We start from the raw sequence: 21,847 nt of genomic DNA, 5'->3' as shown, positions 1-21,847 counted from the left end.
AGTAGTGAAACATCTACAGCAGATGAACAGTATCTGATCATGTAAAAAAAAAACAAATAAAACACCAAAGACCCGACACAGACCTGAGAGAAGCATCTGGCCCTTCAGCTGATCCATCTACTCTCTGCCAAAGCCTCAGAAATAGCTTCAGTGGAAGGGCAGCTGTCAAGAAGCCATTCCTAAGGAAGAGAAACAGAGTGAGTAAGAACTAAACTGAAAATCAGTGACAACAGTTCTTATGGAGTGATAAATCTAAACTTAAATTTGTTTTTGACATATATGGAGGAATTCAGGTACAACAGTGAGTGTCTACAGCCATCTGTAAAACAGGGTGGAGGGTCTTGTCATGGTTTGGGGCAGCATTTCATCCAGTGGTGTTCGGGATCTTATGAAAATTGAAGGAATTCTGAAGACAGAAAAGTACTAGCAGATTTTGATCCACCATGCAGTACCATCTAGAAAGCATCTTTAATATCAGCTTCATGTTTCAGCAGGACAATAATCTCAGTGGTCATGCAGTAAGATGATATCTGGAAAAACAGCCTCCTCAGAGCGCAGACCTTAGCATTAATGAAGCTGTGTGGGAAGGTCCTTGAAGAACCCCGGAGAACTACTCTTAAAGACTACTTAAATAAACTGAACAAAGCTTGTCAAAGAGAGTTCAGGATTTGTAGAATAAAGGTGGTTATACTAATTATTGAGAGTACAGGACTGTAGACTAGCATGACACTCCCATGGTACCAATAGGTATGCAAATAATATTTTCAGAAAGCCTTAAAAAACAGCAAACTAATCCACAATAATTTCTTTAAATAATGAATGTCTTCTGTGTATCTCCACATATTTAGATGTAAAATCTGGCAAAAAGCATAAAAACACTCCTCTTAAGTCTCTCTAAAAGCAAGCGAGATCTTTGCTGTGCTGTGTGTGGCTAACAGTGTTGGTCTCTGGCAGTAGTGTGGATCTGAGCAGGCTGTTCAATAATTTAGCATTAATGCAGATTATGGCAGGACTGGCCCCCTCAAAGCAGATTAGAGTCCCTGTCTGTCTGCCGGCTGCCTGTCTGTCACCTTGTTAAAGATGGTACTGAATCGCCGAGAGACCTCGTGGAGCACGAAGGTATACAGCATGGATCATATGCAGTTTGTATTCTGCGGGCGAGGTGTGTTATGTATCACTGCAGATGTACAAAAAGGGTAAATGTGTAGTTATCATAGCAGTTTTGTAGTTTTGGGAGGATGTAACACTCCTGCTCTTTCCCTGCCTATAAGTAGTGGGAAAATGTGCAGGGTAAGCACCGTGGGTGAGTATCTGTGACCTCAGTTTCCCTTGGTTACAACATTTACAGAGAACAGTAGCAGCTTCGGGTTGTTCAAATTTTAATCTGCTCTTTGCCTGAAGAAACACACACCGAACAAATTGTACTTCTAATAATGAGAAGTGCAGCTTTTTATCTGTCAGGCTTGATTAAACCTGCGTTCAGGGTTTTTCTGTGTTGCGAAGAACATTTTGAAGCTTCCTGAAATATTTTCAAAAAGCAACGAGGAGAGGTCTGTGCCAAGCTGGGACGTCCGCTTAGATAACAGCACGCTGTGGAAAAAAAGGAGGAAAAGTGCAGTGAAGAGGAGCAGGCTACACAATTCCTTGATAGCTGGTGAACCGGCTTTGTCAAACCCAGACATGTGTGTGTGTGTGTGTGTGTGTGTGTGTGTGTGTGTGTGTGTGCACACTCTGCACGCATGCACTCACAAATTGGCCATGCCATGTATTTCTGGGCTGTCTTTCTCGGGGGGCTTTTGGGATCTAATTTATGGCGGGGGAGAAAAGGTTCTTTCGTTTGGGTTTGCCATTTAAGCTTGAATGACTCTACATGAAGAGAGGACGGGAGGAGAACATGCATTTAGAATGGGTTGAATGGGTGGAGGAAGAAACATGCGCGGATGTTCGGCATACTCGAGGACATGGAAAGTGGACTTTGTCCGTAATAAAAGAAACACACCCCCATCCCCCTAAGAAATACAAGAAAAAGTCTAATTTTGGGACCCGGGCGGCTTCTCATACATGAGCTTTGAATGCATAATGAAAGCATTTTCTCTGAGGTTGCTTGCTCAAAGAGTCTGGGATATGTATTTATAGCCAGCGTCTGTGCGTGTGTGTGTATAAGTGTGTGCTCACTAACTTGTTTTTATATTAGCATTTCAATATCCGCTTAATGAAATGTTTCTTATTTTCAGCATCAGTGGGCGCTGCTGCTGCAGTGTGCATCTCTCTGTCCTCCTTTTCCTCTGTGCGGTGCATCCACTTCTCTCTCTCTCTCTCTCTCTCTCTCGCATGCACACACACGCACACCCTCTCTCGCTCTCTCTTCCTGCCCGTCTTTCTCCTCCCTCTGTTTTCCTCTTTATATTCTCTTTAATTCCTTCATCCCTCCCCCCTTTTTTTCAACTTGATCTGCCCCTCTCTGTTGCACAGATCTCCCTCCCTCCCTCTCTAACACACTCTCTCTTTTGCTCTCGCTCTGAGTCGTGCACATGCAGACAGAGGGAGAGGGGGGGTGAACGAGGTGCACACATGAGGATCTCCTGAACTGCCGGGGCAAGGCAGGGCTGGTGAAGAGAGAAGAAGAAGAAGAGGAGGAGGAGAACTAGAGGAATACTGCAGTGGCCAACCAGCTTCTTTTCCCTTCTGTATTTCTTTCTGTCTCTCTTTTTTCTCGCTGCTCCACTGCTTCCATCCCTTTTTCTTCATCCCCTTCTCTCTCCCTGTGCCAATTATACCATGAACCTGCCTGCTGCTTGTTGCTAAGGGGAAGCCAGCCAGGGGGAGCCGAGTGGACCGGGCGATATTTTGTTGTTAAGGTAATAAAACGCTTCAGTATCAGCAACTGTCAGGTGTCACAGATGTTGCACTGCACCGGGCTCGTTCGCCTGCCTCAAGTGAACATGGCTTTGGGACTCGCTGTTTTTAATATGGCTCTGGCTGTAACTGGAGCACGGCTTGTTACGTGGCTTTCTGCAAACTCTCTGCCAGTTTTATTCCAGTTTGTTTCAGTTGACCGGGCATCTGTGGACTCACAGGGGGTCTGCCTCTGTGAATGTGTGTGTGTGCAATGTCCTTTTGTGTTTCCTCATGAATTGGATTTTGCTGCGTGCTTAGATTTGTGGATATGCATGGGCAGAAACGCACGCACACACACATACACACATGTGGTGTACATGAGGGCATATGTGGCCCACTTTGGTTTCTTTCAGCAGCTCTCAGTATGCCTGTTTCATCTGTCTGTTTCATCATGTTTGAGCAGCTTCATTAGAAGCAAGTTGCTCTCCAGAATTACAGCTTCCTGATCCGCAGGGGAACTATTGGTACACTATTGTTTTCTTCGAGCAGGTGCTATGCAATCCATACCTCCTCTGTCTGTATACGACCCTTGAGGCGGGCGCAAAGATTAGCTGTCTAATGTGCTCAGACTCTAAAAAGCGCACAGACGTGTTAGCCAATGGGGAGTGCTGCACTCTGCACTTCTGGTGGCAATAACAAACAGTGAGGCAAGAGCGGATGATTACTTATTCACTCATGCGCATCACCATGCTCTACGGTGTAATAAATGAAAGCTACAGTGGCGAAGCCACCTTGCACGTCTGCTGCCGTGCAAACCGGTAACACCAATGATTTTTTCCCCTTCCCGTCTCCGTCATGACTATTATCTTCAAAAGTTGAAGTAAGTTGTAACATTGCGAGATGCAATTATATAATACAGCCACTCCAAATCCCCCATGCCAGCTGCAGGTTTAATGTATGAAGGTTTCATGTGAGCATGCTCACGTGTCCCTGTCATGAAATGCCATCTGTAGCCACTATTCTTTGCCCCTCGGTAGCTTACCACAGCTCTGTTTAAACAGGAATAACTGTCAACAACAATGAATGGCAGCTTTCTTCTCTCACACCAAAAATTAAGGATGTGTTAAACTATGTGATCTACTTCCTCACCAGTCTCACCTCCCAATTAAAGGACCAGCAAATGGTTAAAAAGCCATTTTACATTTTACAGGTACCTCGAATGCAAAAGGAGCTAAGAGGGCTTGTGAAGCGCCCGTCACCAGGTTATGAAAATCCTTACTTAAGCAGAATTAATTCCCTGAGTGTGTGTGTGTGTGTGTGTGTGTGTGTGTGTGTGTGTGTGTGTGTGTGTGTGTGTGTGTGTGTGTGTGTGTGTGTGTGTGTGTGTGTGTGTGTGTGTGTGTGTGTGTGTGTGTGTCTGCCTAGAGAAAGTAAATAAATCCCTTAACAGCAGCTCTCAAAGCATGAAGCCTGGAGGAGGTTAATGTTGGGAGTGCAGGCAGATCAGAGGTAACCGTCGTATGATTGCAGCTAATGGAGTCAACATTTACTTATGCTTAGCATAAAAACAACAACAAACACAGTGGCCAGCGCTAACCACGCTCAAAGCCACTATCGGTATCACCTCGGTGAAGGTTCATTCATTATGAACATCAGCTTTCTGTTAAGATGAGTCATCAACGTGGCAGCCGCACTCACTGTGTGCTGAGGACACCGACATCTGTGCTTTATACATAATTAGTGCCTTCCTGATTCCTCCTTGCTGACACACTTTACTGCAGTGGCACTTTTTATATAAGATGAACTCAGATGAGGTTATCTAATAGTGTTAATTGCAAATATCTTGTGCATCTACCTGTCTGCATACGTCAATGTTTTTCAGGATCCTTAATGCTATAAGCCCACTACTCTTCCACATCAGCGCTTATTCATTGGCCTACTTTGAGTATTTCCTTTAAGGTAATTATTAACTATTCCAGTTGTCCTTCCGTTATTTCTAGCTATTTATTTCAACCTTTATCCACAAACTGTTGAGCATTCCCAGCTCAACTGTTACCACATCCTTAGCACTGACTTTATTTATGTAGTTACAGTCTTTATTTTTCAAATTAAACAGAGCTACACGGCAACCTCTCGCACAGCCCCTGGCAACTGCAGAAACACCCGCTGAGGTTAAGGTATTGTGTGTTCACGATCTGGCTTTGTGGCTTATTTATTATTCATCCTACATCGGCCTACCTGGGCCCTTTTATCTGTCTCTGCTATGACAGGCGTCCTCTTTTCTGTCTTTTTTTTTGCTTTTGAGACAGCGGCATGCGTTTTGACAGCTGAATGTCGCTCCGATAAAGGCTGGAGAACTTTTGGTTCTCGGGGGAAATGCAGTTATCGTCTGATGTTTGTCGTTTTTCATTTTTGTTTTCTTCGACCCTTCAGCGGATGCCGGATGCTGTCTTCTAATGGTGCGTTTGCTTTTCTCGACAGGATTTAGAGAAAATGGCAGAAGGGTCCAAAGACCAGGGAGGAACGGGCACCGCTGATCCCGAGGAGGACTCCCCCAATATGATCGTCTACAGAAAGGCAAGTCTGCGTGTGCTGTGCTTTCTATAAGATAGGAAAAAGACTTTGCTGAGAGGCAGTGACCCGTATACGGGCTCCTGACAGCTCACTGGTCTGTATGAATGTGTATCTACCTCACACACACTGGTTTCACTGTCAGGTGTCAGGAAGCCTCTCTTTCCACTGCCTTACAACAAGCTCCTGTCTCTTCAGGACCCACTTCCTACTACTGTATCCCAACACTGGCAAACCCGAGCCCAGCAAAGTTTTAATAAGTTTTCAATCCCTTCGGTGGATGGTTTTGGCAGCGAGAGGTCCTTCAGTGACATGTGTAATTACCACATCCCCATGGTGCCTTCACTTCCACTAGCTGCTGTTTGATTGGAGAGGTTCAGCAGTATTGGAGGTTAATGGTGTCGATTTTTTCAGCTGGGGAGAAGCGGCTGATTCTCCAGGGCTGGTTCTTTCTCCTCAACCCACGAATTACTTTACTTTATTCCTTTGCGAGCACTATGACAGCCCACTCAACAAAAAAGAAAAAAAAAGAATTATACAGCTTCTTTTGATCATTTGATCAGACTTTAACTACAGGATCTGTCTTGGTTATGGTAAAATATGAGCTACGAGCCTGCCTCTGAAAGCTGCCCCCAGTCTCGTGTTTCATCCTGCTTTTAATCACCGTCCCTTCATACGTCCAGGTAAACAGATTAGGGAAGAAATCCGGAAGAGCAGGTGCGAAATAGATGTTGACAGTAGCGGCATCGCTTGATAAAAATGTTTTCCTTTTAGGCATGTTGTTAACTATGTGCCACTGTGGAGCTTTAAGGCCTGGTGACAGCCTGAGGAAATCTTTGTAATAAACACTTGAGTGTGCCACTCACCTGGAAAAAAGTGTCAGGCTGAATCTTGATAAATCACTTCTCATAATGATGCCCTTGGCATTTTGCGCTATGAAAGAGGTGTCACATGCATTTGGCGAGATAAGAGTCGGTGGAAGTGCATTGCCAGCAACAACTCGGTCGTACTGTAAACACTCCGCCTGCTCGGATAGCAGCGGGGGCATTTTACAATCTAACATAATGATCGTCAAATCAGCGCTACCGAACCTAGATTTCATGCCATGTGTCATAACTGTGGCTCTTCTACATGGCAGCGGGTTATTTATGCAGCGTTGTTTGTGTTCATCCATTCCGAGAGGCTCTCGAGTTGGCAGAGGAGAACATATAGCTGCGGTAACACCGGGCACTTCCACGGATTTCACTGTACAGCTTCGTTACGTAATGCTACACATGTCTGGAGGCGGCGTATTTAAGAGGCTCGTTTTTGCTTGTCGGGATGCTGCCTTAGGGAATATTCATCATTCCATGTTTTACTCACACGCAGTGACAACAGACAGATGATTCAGATGACAGGATTTTCCGCCTTTCCTGTTTTTGAAAAGGCGATTTTTGATTTGAAGCTTTTGAGAAAAAAGCCAAGCAGCCGGATAATCGAAGGTATCTTTGACAAAATCTTAGAAAGGATTAAAGCATTCGCTGTGGTCTAAACCTGGTGGAGTTTCTTGCGTCGTTGCTTTACCTACGTGCCTGTCTAATTTAAGATGTCGAATAGGTCAAGCAATAGAGAGGTGCTGGGACTTTGAGGGCTCAGCGCGCGTGGCCTCTGGACTCAGTGGGTGGGCAGCCTTGCTCAGTGTGAAGGTGCTGCTTGGAGAGAGGCAGATGGCCACCAATATGTTGCGCCGCCTGGGAAAACACTGGCAGCCTCATCCTCAAGGCTCAAACCCACAGCTGGGAGACATCAGGATGTTTCTGCAAGGAGGAACATGCAGACTCGATCAAAGGATAAAAATATCGCAAAGAGAAAGTGCAAAATGCATGGATGCTTTAAAACGCCTTCCCTTCTGCTGCCACATCTACTGCAAAAAGTGTTAAGTTATCGTTGTGGGCAGTTAGACAAAGGTGAAAGTGATGTATTTAGCCATTAGAGAGGCTGAGTGCTCGCTGAGAGGAGGAGGAGGTTGTCTCTGTCCGTGCGGCGTAGGTGCTGCAGTACTATCTTACTCTGTCTCTCTCCTCCCACGAAAAAAAAGGGGAAGTGAAGCAAAACAATCCAATAACTGCAGAAAGTCTTATTACCTCGGGAGCTCGCAGGAAAGGAAAAAAAAAGACGTACACACCCTTGGAGACAGCTTGATGCACGCTACCTGTTCCTTGTTGTGTTTTCCTCTGCCACGCTCATATGGTGGAGATGAACAGGACTGGCACTGAGGGGGGGGAAACACAAAAATGAAACTCCAAGCGCCACGAGAAACACTACAGTGCAGGGAAATGCAATTAAGCTGAGGAGAGAGGCCACACACTGCTCGCAAACTATTAATAGCCAACATCTCTCGTCCCTGAGCGTGTCGTTCGCTTCTTCTCCTCCACGCTTGGGCCCGAGACTCTTCCGAATTGTGACGACTGCCTGGCTTTTGACACACGCAGCTAATTAGACGAACTAAAGTACCCCTGTCCTGCCCAGGGAGAGTCAAGGATTTGTGCTGCTCCCCACCTCCCTCTTCGCTTAAGTCAGGCTATTAAATGTTAGATTGGATAATCCTTGGCAGTCTACATGTACCCAAAGGCGAGTTTTACAGCTTTTTGTGTGCGTTACAGCCCACGAGACTTATATCTAGATGGAATTAAGGGTGGCTTAGTGGGGAAATATTAGTAATGAACCATCATACCAGGAAGTTTAAAGACACTACTTGGTGTCAGTGGACTTTTGGGATGTGCGTGTAAGCTTTAACAGTCTGTTAAGAGACAGTGCAGTCTGGTTCCCAATTACAGTGGTGAAGACCCTCCAAAAGTTTTCATCATTAGTGCGGGAAAAGCCTCATGTAAGATAAAGTACAGGAAGTCTACACTGTCGAGGACAGTGAGGGGTGTGTTAGTGAATGGATGAACTGTCTGTCAGATATTTTTGGTCATCTGAAGCGACGCGTCATGGTGATTGTAGCCACAGTGGTCTCCTTTCTCTTCAGTGGTCTAATACTGATATTCCTCGTCTATATCACTAGGTGCTTTGTTTTTAATTTTAGGAACATCTGAGGTCATAAGTCATTTTTATGTACTACTTGTGTTTATGATCAAATACCAGAAATGTTTTCAAAAATATTAGCATGCTATAATATGAAACTACAGTGGAAGTGCCACTTAGCCCGGCCTCGCAGAGCTACAAGCATCGCCGTAGACCGTCGACTTTCTTTTAGTTTCCACTGTCCCTATTTCTTTATTTCAGCCTTCCTTCTGCTTCTTGATGATTAATAATTAAAGTCCATTTCAAGCATTCCATCTTGGAAAAAAAATCTGGTCCTCTGAGACATCATATCCCCCTCTCTCACCGTTCACTTATTCATACCGAGCACATTTTTTTGTGATGGCTCGGTATTTTTGTTCCTGTGTGTGCTTCTAAACGTGAGGAGAGTCGGACCGCTGGGGGAAAAGAAGAGAGGCTGGAAAAACGATATTATATGCATGAAGGGTTAAAAACTTTTGCATATCTGGATCATTTGGACACGTCTTTACATTTGCTTGCACGTGTGCAGCATTACGATACGTCATGATGGGAGCAGTGACAGAGTAATGTCCGGTTTAGGACATTTTAGAAACAGGACAGGGGGTTTGCTCCACTCCTACATCATCAGTGTAAAATTACACTAATCACACCACTGGTTGGACATTAACTTTCCCTCAACTGGCAGAAGATGAAATTACTGTAAATGGCAACTTCCTGAACTACTGATTCCCCAGCCCTTGCAGGGAATTACTGCAGCTTGGATCTGAAGGGGCATGAGGACACTCTAGTTGCACTGGTCAGAAGGTAGCTGCCCGTGCGTCACACTCTCTTGGCACTCTTAAGTGCCCCTGGGGGCCCGCGAAAGGTATATCTCTCCTCTTTTAAAGCGAACCTCCATCCGAAGTGTCTACGGGCCACTATTTACTGTTCCAGTATGCACTCAAGATAGAAAGGCCCAGCCAAACACTCTGGATATCAACTACCATTTTTAACACCGTCTCCCCTTGCAGCATGGGAGTCTTTATCTGAGGCGCTGGTATGGGCTGAACTATCAGGGTCACGCTGAAGCCCGTGTGCCTGTATGCTAAGTGCCAGTGTGGGTTGCTTTCCTAGTTGGGTCAATAACATAAAACAACAGTAACAGCACAAAGCTTTATCTCTTATATAACCAGCTCCCGTGTGTTTAATACGTAAGCCAGTCTCTTCTTTCCAGTAAAGCAGATGGAGCAACACATGAAAATCCACCGAAATCAAATCATAACTGGATAATAATTCGGCGTTTTTGGCAGTCTGCCCCTCGTGTTGACAGGATTATTCACCTCTTCCATAGAAAAATCGCTGTGACTAAAATAAAAGGCTTTTCTCCAGTGAGGATAGTCCTCCCTGCGCCAGTGCCTCTCCTGCTCTGCCCGTCTGTTTGAACATCGCTAACAATGTGCTCTTAAAGAAGCGCATTTAATAAATGCAGCCGGCGTTGAGGTTTTTTTATTGGGAGCGCAGCATAAAGCTGTGTATACAGAGTGACGTTAATAGGCAGTTTGATGGGGTGGATCGGCTGGCGCTACTCACGGCTCTCTAGCAGAGCGGATGACATGGAAATACTGGAAATATGAATAAAATTACAGCAATTGACTCAGAGAGGATTTCCACAATAGATAAAATTCCCATTAACTGGAGGTTGAGATTTAATGGCATCAGTGAGGACACTGCTGTCCAGTTAAACCGCTTTTAATGATACTGATATATAAACTTAGCAGAAAAAAAAAGGAAATTTGTTTCTTGGCAATAAAGCTTATATTATATCATTGGAAAGTCTGTCTATTTCCCCTTAAATAGTGCCCCATTTGTAAGAAATAATCGACCAAGCACAAATTTCCTTACGTTTTCTGCTAACTTTAGAATCAACTGTTGTATAATCACAGCTGTAAATCCTAGTGGGTTACTGAAACCAGCTGTGACATTTGTAAGCTGCGTGAAAAGTTGCTGGTTCTCCACTTGATAATCAAGCTGTAGCCCCGCGGTAGCGCTGACACGCTTAATTAGGAAAATGTAAAGAGAGAGCAGGCTATTACTCCACAGCATGGTTTTGTCACATTTTTCAAAACAAATGCATTCATTGCGGCAAAAATAATAATTTCTGACACATCTGTATTAATATTATCTTAAGTGTGCAAAGCGCTTGTCAGGAAGACAAGCGATTAAACGGGATGTCGCAGATAAGAGACGCATTAAACACAGACTCAAAGATGATTACTTCTAAAGTCATGGTAAAAGCCCTCTATTTAAGGATGTCCTCCTGAGAAACATCACACCTCACGAGGGTGAGCTGAGAAGCAGCCACGGGGATCTGTAGCCGGATTCTTGCAGACACAAAAGTAAAAAGTCAGCTGTGGATTGATGTGGTCAGACTGAGCCATGCTCGATTTGAGATGATGTTGCCAAGAGGTGAAGCAGAGACAACAAAAGAAACAGAGAGACATGAAGGATCCTGACAGGTGACATCTGCCCTGTGAATTTGTTTTTTCCTACTTTCCTTTTGAAAGATCAAAATGTATTTGTAGCAGTAGTAGTTATTGAATTTCGCTTTTATGTACTCTTATTTTTACAACCGCTGTCATTAAGCCAGTGATAGATTAACTTTGTTAATTTGTTGAGCAAAGGTCATTCAAATCTCTCACCAAACAAACAACTCACAGGCTATTTTATTAGGTACATGTTGCTAGTGCTTAATTCTTCATGATGTGCTGCTCTCATGATGTGAATCTCCTGTTCCACCCCATCCCAAAGGTGCTCCATTGAATTGAGATGCATTGACTGTGGAGGCTATTTGTGACACGGCGTGCTATCCGTCAGAGGGCAGGTACACTGTGGTCATAAAGAGATGGACATGGTCAGCAACAATACACAGGTTGGCATTTAAATAATAGCCAATGTGTGTCGAGAAATTATCCTCTACATTATTACACTAGCACCAGCAGCCTAAACGTCGTTTATCCCAAATTCTGACCCTGCCATCGGACTGTCGGAGCAGAAATGGAGACTCATCTTCTGCACGCTTTGGTCGTAACGAGTGCTTTATTTAAGTTTCTGTTGCCTTTCTATGGTGTTTTTCAACACCATGCTCTGTAAGAACTACTGGCAGCTGTTTGGGAAAATCCAAGTGGATCAGCAGTTCCTGAAATACTCGAGTCATGTGATTGGTTGATTGGTTGAACAGTTATACCTGTATTAAGAGGCCAGTGAGTACATTTGTGCATGCAGCGTACAGAATGAGAATAAGTAGCCATTGGTCACATTTGACTTAAATTAGCCAGCTGATTGGCTAATAAGGATGCACAAGCAGACCGCTCATTTGTCCAAAAAGATTTTTAAAGCCACATTAAAAATCAATGTTCATAGTCCACTGTGGACATTTTCCACATTTAAAGATAGATGAACATTTCCTATGAACGAGACCCTGCGACTGTATTCTTCTATTGCTCCATTCTTCCTCTTTTACAACGTTATCTTCTTCATGTTTCAGTTTCAGCTGTAACTGTCACCTGACTTTTTCTTTAAACCCAGTGAGATCTCCTCTAGAACTGCTCCACGCACCATCGTGTCCCATTTTCACGTCTCATCAAAGAAGAATGAGGATTTTATCACTGCAGACAGTTTTTCTTTTCCACTGATGGTGTATTTAATCCTTGTGCCGGTGGATCGGCAAGTGATGAATATGTCCTCAATATGCTGAATCAAGCTGATGAAGTACGGCTCCCTGATGGAAAAAAACGAAGCTCGCTGCATGTGCCATTTCACTGAATGCTTCATTAGACGCCTCTTTCTCTGCTCAGACTCTTAAAAGAAGCGCTCAAAGAATGAAAAATAACAAAAGAAGGCACATCTTTCAAATGGCCGTTAATTACTTCTGACAAAGACGAGCACAATACGGCACCTTTCAGCCTGCCGCACAATTACGGCTTTGACATATACCGATCGACAGCACTTTGAGCAACCATACAAATGTACTCCAATTGTGGCACCATCTGCACACCCATTTATATTGTTTACAGACACATCTGATGGGTCGATAGAGAGACGCGTCGCTCAGAATAAAAGCTCTGACTCAGATGAGCGAGAGACAGACGGCGAGTATCATCTGTGTTCTGCTGATTCGCAGGTAATGATGGAGTGTCAGTTGGTAGAGTGGTGTGACTCTGTAATTGTCTTTGGGTGAAGGCTGAAGCAGGGATGAGTCACCCATGCCCCAAATGTTAATTACCCTGGCTAGCTCGTATGACTAAACATGGCTTGGAGGACGGACCAGACCATTTAGTTCTGTTCCAGAGCAGGGACCTGCACCCCCCAAAACACATTCCCCTCTACTTGGGTTCACTTTAGACCACCCCGATTCAGTAACTTTGCCTCTTGGGATGCTTCTGTTGAGCTGTGCACTGTCACGACACTTCCCCATCACTTAAAAATTAATTGGCCAAACGACTGAGATGTCCTTGCGCATCTGTCCGTTGCAGTTGCCGCCAGAGTCATAAAGGTCTAAATAACCCATTTGTCAAAAGCGACTCTGGTGTCCTGCGGTACGTGGGGGGATTTAAAACTGAATCTGTGACATTAGGAAGGCTGTACAAGTTTCCATTATGTGCGCGAGTTAGATAATCAGTGGCACATTTCTCCTTGTTTCCTTTTTTTTCAGCTCGAAAATAATAGAAATGTCCTTGCAGGAGACCTTGCTGTGTGCTGACTCCTATTTCCACTCCAATTGTTCTGTCAATAACTTATACAGCAGAGGCCCCGGTGCTTAAAAGAAAGCTGTGATTACTTTTATCAAACTAAGTGAGAGGAGGGAAAATGAACCTGGATCTGAGGCTTTGGTTAAAGTTAAACCTGCTTTTAAACTCTGGTCTTTCGGGGTTTTAAAAGTAGTTGTTTTGATCTGCTTCCTGCCTTCCTTTACAACCAGTTACTTGGATGCAGCGTGAGCTTAATTCATTTAGACACTCCGGCATCCTGCCTTTAATTTGACACCGCTGCATTTGCTTTAGTTGGAGATTGGTCTTTATTAGCAGAAAAGAGAGGAAGGGAGTGCCGAAGCTTTTAAGCTCGTCATAATCATCAGAATCGATCGGGCTCGGGGCATGAGGGACAAAGGCGGTGATGATGGTGGAGTAGGGTGGTATCACCAGAGGAATCTAACGTGGTTACTCCCACATTTCGGAAGTGCAGCTGGTGGAAGGCAGAAAACGTATATTGATAAATGTGTGGATTTGTTTTCCATAAAAAGAGCTGTCGGCTGCTGTTGGTTTTGCTGTGACGTTAATGTTCTCCCAAAACAATCAGTCCCACAATGCTGTAAGAATTACTCTCAGGGCAGTTAAGAACATAGCAACTTTAAATCATGCAGTGTGGCTTCATCGCAGTGGCTGGACGTTCAGAGGCTTTTTCCTAATCATAAAAATGTCATTGCCGTCTACTCACAGCACGGCCTCCAGACCTCAAGTGCCGGTGTCCTGCAGGTTTTAGATATCACCCTGGGTCAACGCACCTGAATCAAATCACTAGTTCATTACCAGGCCTCTGGAGAACTTCAAGACTTGTTGAGGAGGTAATTCAGCCATTTAAATCAGCTGTGCTGGATTAAGGACACATCTAAAACCTGCAGGACACCGGCCCATGAGGCCTGGAGTTCCCCCATCCCTGCCTTATGTGGTTCAGGTGACGTGTTTGTCATTTCTAACAGCTACAGTGGAGGAATCACAGTGACTTGAAAAAATGGAGAGTCTACTAATCCATGCTTACTTCACACAATGACAAGCCAGGCGCAAACTTAAGAAAAACAGATATAGTTTTAAAAATGGTTGCAATCTGTTATAGATCAGCTTTATTCAACTCCTTCCATCTGTTTTTGCGTGCATAGTTGACAGCAAACCTATGAATGCCTTGTCTAACAGTGTGCATCGTTATCACCAACTGCATAATTTATCTCCTCTAAGATATGCAGAAGAGTTCTTGGCGAGAGTTTGTGGAGGCACGGGAACGCAGCCAGAGAGAGGCTTCATTCAAAAGATTTGTTTTCCTTTTGGACGTAGCTGATAAACAATTTGTTTGAAACACACTAGCACCGGATTGCAAGCCTGTAACACAATATAGAAGAAAGATAAAATAAGCTTAAGCTTTGGAGAATGTTTTTTTGCAGCCTGTGCATGGTGGCACAGAGAGAACAGCAGGACTGTATGCAGAAGAGGCTGTGTTCACATGCAACATGAATCACTTTGATTAGTGGACATAAGTGGACTAATACAAGCTGGAACAGGTAAAACAGTGTTTCCTTTTTCTTCTATATAGTCTTTAATCTGTTTTAGATGTATATAAATTTGAGGCAATAAATAAATAAATATAACAGGAGGAAGCCTGAATAAAGAAACTGAAAGAATAGTGTCCAAAAAAGAAACGGTGCACCTCTCCAAGGTGTTTCCATGGAGATGACGATGGTTAAAGTTTAAACATCAGAGTTGATATGGGAAAAAATGAAAGAAAAAGACTAACAGATCTTAAGAAAAAGAAGAAAACAGGTGGAGGAGAAAGACCCCTCACCCACCCAATCATTCACCTGTAAGATCAAAGCCTAAAGATGCTAAACTCTCATTTGCTCCTGTGATAAATCCTTTCAAATGCGACTACTGGTGCTGAACTACAAATTCAGTACTCACCAGTACATTACTGCACAATCCCTGACATGTTTTACACCCAATGAAACTGGTTTTGGCGGTCATAATAGGATGCATTTGCTCTTTTTCAAACTGATACTTTCTTTTCTCTTTTTAATATTTTTTTTTTCAGTAAAATAATTCATAGCCTATTAAAGCATAAAGTTACAATCAGCTGCTCCCTTATTCACATGAGGTTACCACAACAGGTGATTCCACATGTTTGCAGATCGGCAGATTTTTATGCTGGGTGCCCTCCCCCGAAGGGATTTGTGCCTCCTCTTGGGATCAAACCGGGGATCTTACGCTTGTTAGGTGAATGTGGAAGCCATTGCACTACAGAGCTGCTAATACCCTAAGGCCTGGTCAAAGAAGAACCTTCATGATTTAACACTGTCTCGGAAGTAGTAAGACAATCCTGATGTCCTCCAAAGTGAGTGTGGCAGAGCAATCCTTCCACAATCCTTCTCAGCATTACAGCCTGCTGTCACAAGCAGATAGCGTGCAGTGGGGGGAAAAAACACTCAAACGGACACCACTCTTCATTTTGAAATATGTTGAGAGGATTTTAGATCACAAAGCATGCCTAGTCCCTTCTTAAGAAGCCTATTCAATAATTCAAGGGGGCTGTGACGGTAAGGTTGCAAGTTCTAGCTTTGCAGGCGTAATAGATGGTTCATTTTTGGCTCCCCTGGGGTGAAACAATAAAAGATTTATGAGAAAATTTGGTTGCTTCCTATTAATGCTTTGGTTAGCAGTAAAGGTGGTCTGTTGACGTTATAGACAATCGATGAGCAGTAAGTAAAGATTTGATGCTATAAAAGACATCTACTGTAGCTTCTGTGTTTTACTATCTATTGATTTCATTATTCAGTCAATTAGCCAACATAGCTCTGTGACATATCCATTTTTTGCCTGCAATGCAGTTGTGCGAGCTTCTTCGAGACTCGTGTAGTTTCATTAAGAGTCATTAGTGGATGACAATTGGACGAGTGGTGTGTAAGAGCGAGGATGACAGGGTGACAAAGGCCAGGACTGTGAACATCTCTGCAGCAGCTCCCTATCAGGAAGAGGAGGCATGCCCTCAGGGACTGAGTGCAGCAAAGAACATTACGAGTGTACGCCGCCGCTTGATGCCCCACGGCACTGCGAGATGAGATTTTATCACCACGTGTCAGCCCAGCTGCCTGGATTTCATTACCTGTAGCTGCAAGTTGGAGGTAACAAGGCTTTATTGCCAGCGAGAGTCGAGTTGTTTTCATAGCTCTTCGGCAAACTTGAGATGCTCCTCTAAGAAAAATGGCCTAATGTTGCATGATATTACAAATAAAACTGCTGGTGAATGTGCTGTCTGACAGCAGGATGGCCTTGTGTGAGTGTCTGAGCATCTGTGTGGGTTCTAAAGTGCATTCCCGCCTCCACTGTGTTCCACAACACCTTCTCTTTCCTTTATGGTCCTTTTTCAATTCGTCCCTCTGTTGTCACTGTGACATCCTTTGCCTCCAAAAACCCATCTGGATCCTTATGCATGAAGAGAGGCAAAAAATGTGTGGATGACAGTAGACAATGATGAAAAATGGAAGGGCAGGCAGGGGAGGGCGCTTAATAAAACAAAGTGCTGTTGTAAAGAGCATCTCCTATACAGCTGGCATGTCAAAAAAAAATTGTACATCTTTAGAGGTCAAGGGCCTCTCATTCAGGAGAATTTCTTATAAACATAGGAATTCAACAGGAACAGAGATGAAAAACAGCATCGTTATGAGCCGAGGTATAAAATGTGTGGAGGACTGAGCCATACTGTGTGTCCCTGGAGGGAAGCAATGTGGAGCAGTCGAGCAGATGGCATTATAGAATTATGACATGAAACGAGAAAGAGGGGGAAAAAATCCTTTGGATCAAAACTTGGCTAAGCTGATTAAGATGTGATACATCATTTGGCTGTGAAGTGTTCCTATATGCCAAATGCACATGCATGCATCACTGATTCAACAGTTTACTGGTGATAGGCTAATACAGAATATGTAGGGATGGTGTAGGCGTGAGTGCGTTTGTGAATTGGATAGATGCGCATGTGGATGAGATGGATTTGGCTCGAGTTCAGAGAGTCGACTTTTATTATTATACTGTTACTAAAGAACACTATGTAATCTCAACTAAAGCCTCAGGGAGCTGGCTCCTTGTCTTTTCTGTTGCAGGTCAATCAAATATCAAATTATCACTTTGAAAAGGGAACATGGAACAAGTCTGTGTTACTGCCGACTTCTAAAGAAGGAATCCAGAGTAAATATTAGGAGTAAGGAGGAGATTCATTGGGGAAATCATCGACTCCCTAATGAATTTGTAAGTTTGCTCATCTGTAAGTTTAATGGCAGTTTCATTTTACTGAAGAGAGACAGAATATCAACCAACAATATATTTTTAAAAACCACACACACCACTTAAAAGTTACAAATTAGTTTGCATGCAGTTGACTGAAATAAGATTTTGATCCCCCTGTATGCCCCAGTGGCTCATATAATCAATCACCAACCAATCAATCAAACAGCCAATCAAGCAACCAACCAACCAACCAACCAGTCAAGCAAGCAAGCAAGCAAGCAACCAACCAACTAATCGAGCAACCAACCAAGCAACATACCAACCAATCAATCAACCAATCAAACAACCAACCAACCAGTCAAGCAAGCAACCAATCAAACAACCAACCAACCAATCAAGCAATCAACCAAGCAACACACCAACCAATCAAACAACCAACCAACCAGTCAAGCAAGCAACCAATTAAACAACCAATCAACCAAGCAAGCAAGCAAGCAACTAACCCACCAACTCAACAACCAACCAACCGCAGGTGTTCCTATTCTCAACTTTTGGATATACATAACACACCTGTCTACCAAATCAGTTTCTTCCATTCCAGCCTCTCCACCACTGCGAGCAAGACCATGGATTAAATTCTTGCAGGCCCCCTGTTCAAAAAGACACATGTAAAGGCCCATCATAGGTTTGCCACTGACCATCTAAATGATTCAAAGAAGGCTTGGGAGAAGTGCTGTGGTCAGATGAAACCAGAGATGAAAAATCAAGCTCTTTGGCATCAACTCGACCCGCCATGTTTGGAGGAAGAGAAATGCTGAGTATGACACAAAGAACACCATCCCTACAGTCAAGCATGGAAACATTGAGCTTTGGGGCTATAAAAATCTTGGACGCCAACCTCCCTTCCTCAGCCAGGACACTGAAGATGAGTCTTCCAGCATGACAATGATCCAAAACATACCGCCAAGGTAAAATGGAAAGGGAAAGCACATTAAGGTCATGCAGTGGCTCGGCCAGAACTCTATCATACAGAAAATCTGTGGGGGGAGTTAAAGCTTCAAGTTGCCAACAAGAGCCAATAAACCTAAAAGATTTAGAGAGTTTCTGTAGAGAGGAGTGGACCAAAATCCCTCCTCAGTTATGTGCAAACCTCCTGACCAACTTTAAAAAGCTTTTTACTCCTGTGTTCGCAAATATGGATTTCTCCACCAAGTACTAAGTAATGTTTTGCTTGGGGATCAAATGTTTATTTCACTCAATAACATGTGATGCAATTTATAAATTTTATGTAATGTGTTTTTTCTAAATCTATAGTTGATATTCTGTCTTCTCTCCATTTGTAAGTGAGAACAAACCTTTAAATTCAGCATGGGATCAAATAATTACTCGCCCCACTGTTTTCAACTTCTAAAGCTAAAACATGTCATTAAGGCACCCCTCGCGGCCTCTGGTTTCCTCCTGAGAAAGCTTTGCATTGCAAAGTCTCCTGCGCCTCACACATCAAGAGCAGACCTGTGTGTCCACTGAGGGAGAAGGCCAACCTGGGCATGCCTCATCCTGTTCCTATTAACCCAATTACCACCAGGACTTAAGGAATGGGACTGAGAACTCAAAGAGCAGCATGTGAGGGGGCAGTGACAATATGAAATATAGAGAGATGGTACCACCTCAAACCAATTACATGTGGACATTATTACACAGTTGCAGTGCCCCAGATCTGAAGATGAACTGAAGATGTATTGATCAAGAAGATGAAAGCGATTCAAAGAGAGCTTGAATTCAGCACCACCTCTGTCTCACACACACACCAGACCTGAGCCCCTCCACTCCCAGGTGCTTTAATCGGCGAGCATCCTTAGAATATCGCAGCATTCACCCGACATTTTCATACCCTTTTCATCTCCACTTTTACAGTGAACAGTCTGTGACGTGGAAGCAAGACTTAGACTCCCGTGACTGAGAAGCTACGGCAGCGAGTGCACGAAGAAATCAAAAGCTGCTAAATGACAGAAAACCCTCTCTTCACAGATCTTTGAAACTGGCAGTCAGGGAGACAGTTGCAGATGCTTTCTGTGTGGTGCAGGCTGTTAGCTTTCTCTGCATTTGTTTGCATCATACCACCCCCCTCTCCTCTCATTTTCATTTCTCACATGCCTGCCCTGTATTGCTTTTCTGTCTCAATTAGAGACTAGAGACCAGAGATATTCTGCTCTACTGCTCCCACATTGACATACACCGAGTCCCTTGTTTAAAATGCAGGTGCTGTTAGAGGTGTTTGCATTCAAAGTTGCACCCCTGCATTTAAATTGCCATGAGCAAGTGATCTCTGAGGTAAATCTCGCAAAGGAATGAACTGCAAGTAATACACAGTTCACTCCCAGTGGGGAAAATTACCTTTGCCCCACTGGTGCTGTGGCTGTTGCTCATTTCTGACATGTCTGATCTCATACACAGCAGAATATGAGCAAGCCTGTGAAAGCAGCTAGTCCAATGCGAGGCTGTTGTTCATTTGAGGCAGGTTTTGTTTTAAAAGTAGCCCCTGTATCTGTGCAGTGCACTTTGTTTTTAGAGTGGACAATCTGTTCAGAGAAGCAGCAGACTCCTTTTTTTCCCCCCACTGCACTCGAGCCCTTAGCAACCCATAGAGTATCTAACAACAGACATTTACAAGAGGGGAGATGATCTTTTTCTGTCCTCCTTGAGTCTCATCAACAGAAAGGTGACCTGATGAGTCACTGTTTGTGGGCAGGCTTATACTCGCCTGACTATAGGCTGTCTTAGCCTAGCCGTCTTTGCATTTGCAGTTTGCTCACAGCTCAAAGCTTTGATTTTTAAGCATCTCATTTGATGTTGGAGAACAAAAAAGCAGCTTATTAATTCCTATTTTAAAAAAAAAAGAAAACACAAAAATGTAAAAGAATGATTTGACAACAAGATTATCCCTCTTGTCCAAAGAAGTAGATCTGTAATTGTAATTTAGTCAGGCTGGCATGCTGCCCAGCGCTCGAGCTGAACTTGACAAACTTTTAATTGCTCTGCTCCTCTTGACACCAGTGTTGCCATAGAAACGTACGCCAGTTTCCATAAGGGATCCTTGACCGGCCCAAACAAGCAGCTAACATCCTCATCAACACTTTCTGTTCCAGCACATGGGTCTGACTGGTTTAAAGTGAAGCTAGGCATCACAGTTACACACTTCTGGATCTCATCAGTTTCCCTGAAGAGCACAGCCCGGCTGTATGGGCAACCCAGTACTGGCTAATTGGGCTTTCCATACAGCCCTTGACAGGAGCTCAAGAAACTTTTAATGTTTGTTACGTTTTCAGATTGCAAATGAATCCACCCAGCTGGAGCAAATAAATCCCCTGAAGGGACAAGATGTGTTTACATGAAGAAAATGTAAATATTTTTTTTTTAAAAATCGCTAAAAACTAATTGATTAGTGACAGATTCACAGATCGTTTCACTGATCCACGGACGTGCACACAACGTTCAGCAGGCTTTCATGAAATGATGTTACCAAGAGTGCAGATTTGAGTGAATAGGATTCATTTTCTCTGTGTTTAGCAATTAACTTTAGTGCATTTATGATCCATTACCGCTAATGATTACAGGGATTACGTACGAAAGGCGCTGGCAAAAGTGAAAATGGCTTCACTAGTGTGTAAAAAGCTATGTTTTTTTTCAGCTGCAGGACCTGATGGGAAAACAGTTGTTTATTGCAGAAAAGAAATGGCTTTTTCTGCAGGGCATTCCCATGGAGATGGCAATTTAGAGAAGAAATGGATCGCTGAATATGTCTGTTTCGGGCCGCCGACGCCTCAGTGAATTGCAATACCAGACGTAGCAGGTGATTTGGTGTCTTTCCTGTCCACATGACTGCGCGCGGCTATGTGTCAGTGTGTGAGGGAGTTCACTCAAATGTGATTCATTAACCCATCTCTAAAGCCATCCAAGTTTCCAGCCATCACAATTGGCTGGCAGGGCTTTTCCATGGGAAAGAGAAGGGGCGTCTTCTCTCTCCAGCAGGCTTTATTCTCACCTCGTTCCCCAGGGCACCGCACACCAGCTGGAACTCGCTTAATTATGCACCCAGTTTGGCGCAGAGGTCAAAGTGGCACTCTGAGGAGTATTGTATGACAGTCTAAGTTATTTAGCAACATGTGCTCCACCAAGTTGTGGATGAGAACATTGATTTTATGAAGAATGCCCAATTGTTTTGCAGTATATACGTGCTTATATACATATTTAAATTGTGTTCTTTATTCATATGAGAGCAACTCAACTCTACTCAACCAGCCAATATTAGGTACATCTTGCTAGTACTGAGCTGGACCCAGAGATGCACTCATTGTTTTGGAATGGATTCAACG

At 43.7% G+C, this 21,847-nt stretch overlaps 1 protein-coding gene across 3 annotated transcripts in view; it reads left to right on the top strand.

Moving 5' to 3' along the window:
- The first annotated feature begins 2,440 nt into the window (after positions 1–2,440).
- LOC116322317 (regulator of G-protein signaling 6-like) overlaps positions 2,441–21,847 on the top strand; it is a 44,101-nt gene continuing 24,694 nt past the window's right edge. The window contains exons 1-2 of one of the 3 annotated variants that reach the window (XM_039603815.1): positions 2,441–2,858; positions 5,320–5,415. In XM_039603815.1, the coding sequence (XP_039459749.1) occupies positions 5,332–5,415 (84 nt within the window). In that variant the 5' untranslated portion in view covers positions 2,441–2,858; positions 5,320–5,331. The remainder of the gene's footprint in view (positions 2,859–5,319; positions 5,416–21,847) is intronic. The other 2 variants (XM_039603816.1, XM_039603814.1) reach the window with 2 other exon arrangements.

This window comes from Oreochromis aureus, linkage group 19 (genome assembly GCF_013358895.1).
Source record: "Oreochromis aureus strain Israel breed Guangdong linkage group 19, ZZ_aureus, whole genome shotgun sequence".
In the NCBI taxonomy this organism is placed as follows: Eukaryota; Metazoa; Chordata; class Actinopteri; order Cichliformes; family Cichlidae; genus Oreochromis; species Oreochromis aureus.
Note: the sequence above shows the minus strand (reverse complement) of the source record. Positions and strands in the feature narration are given on the sequence as shown.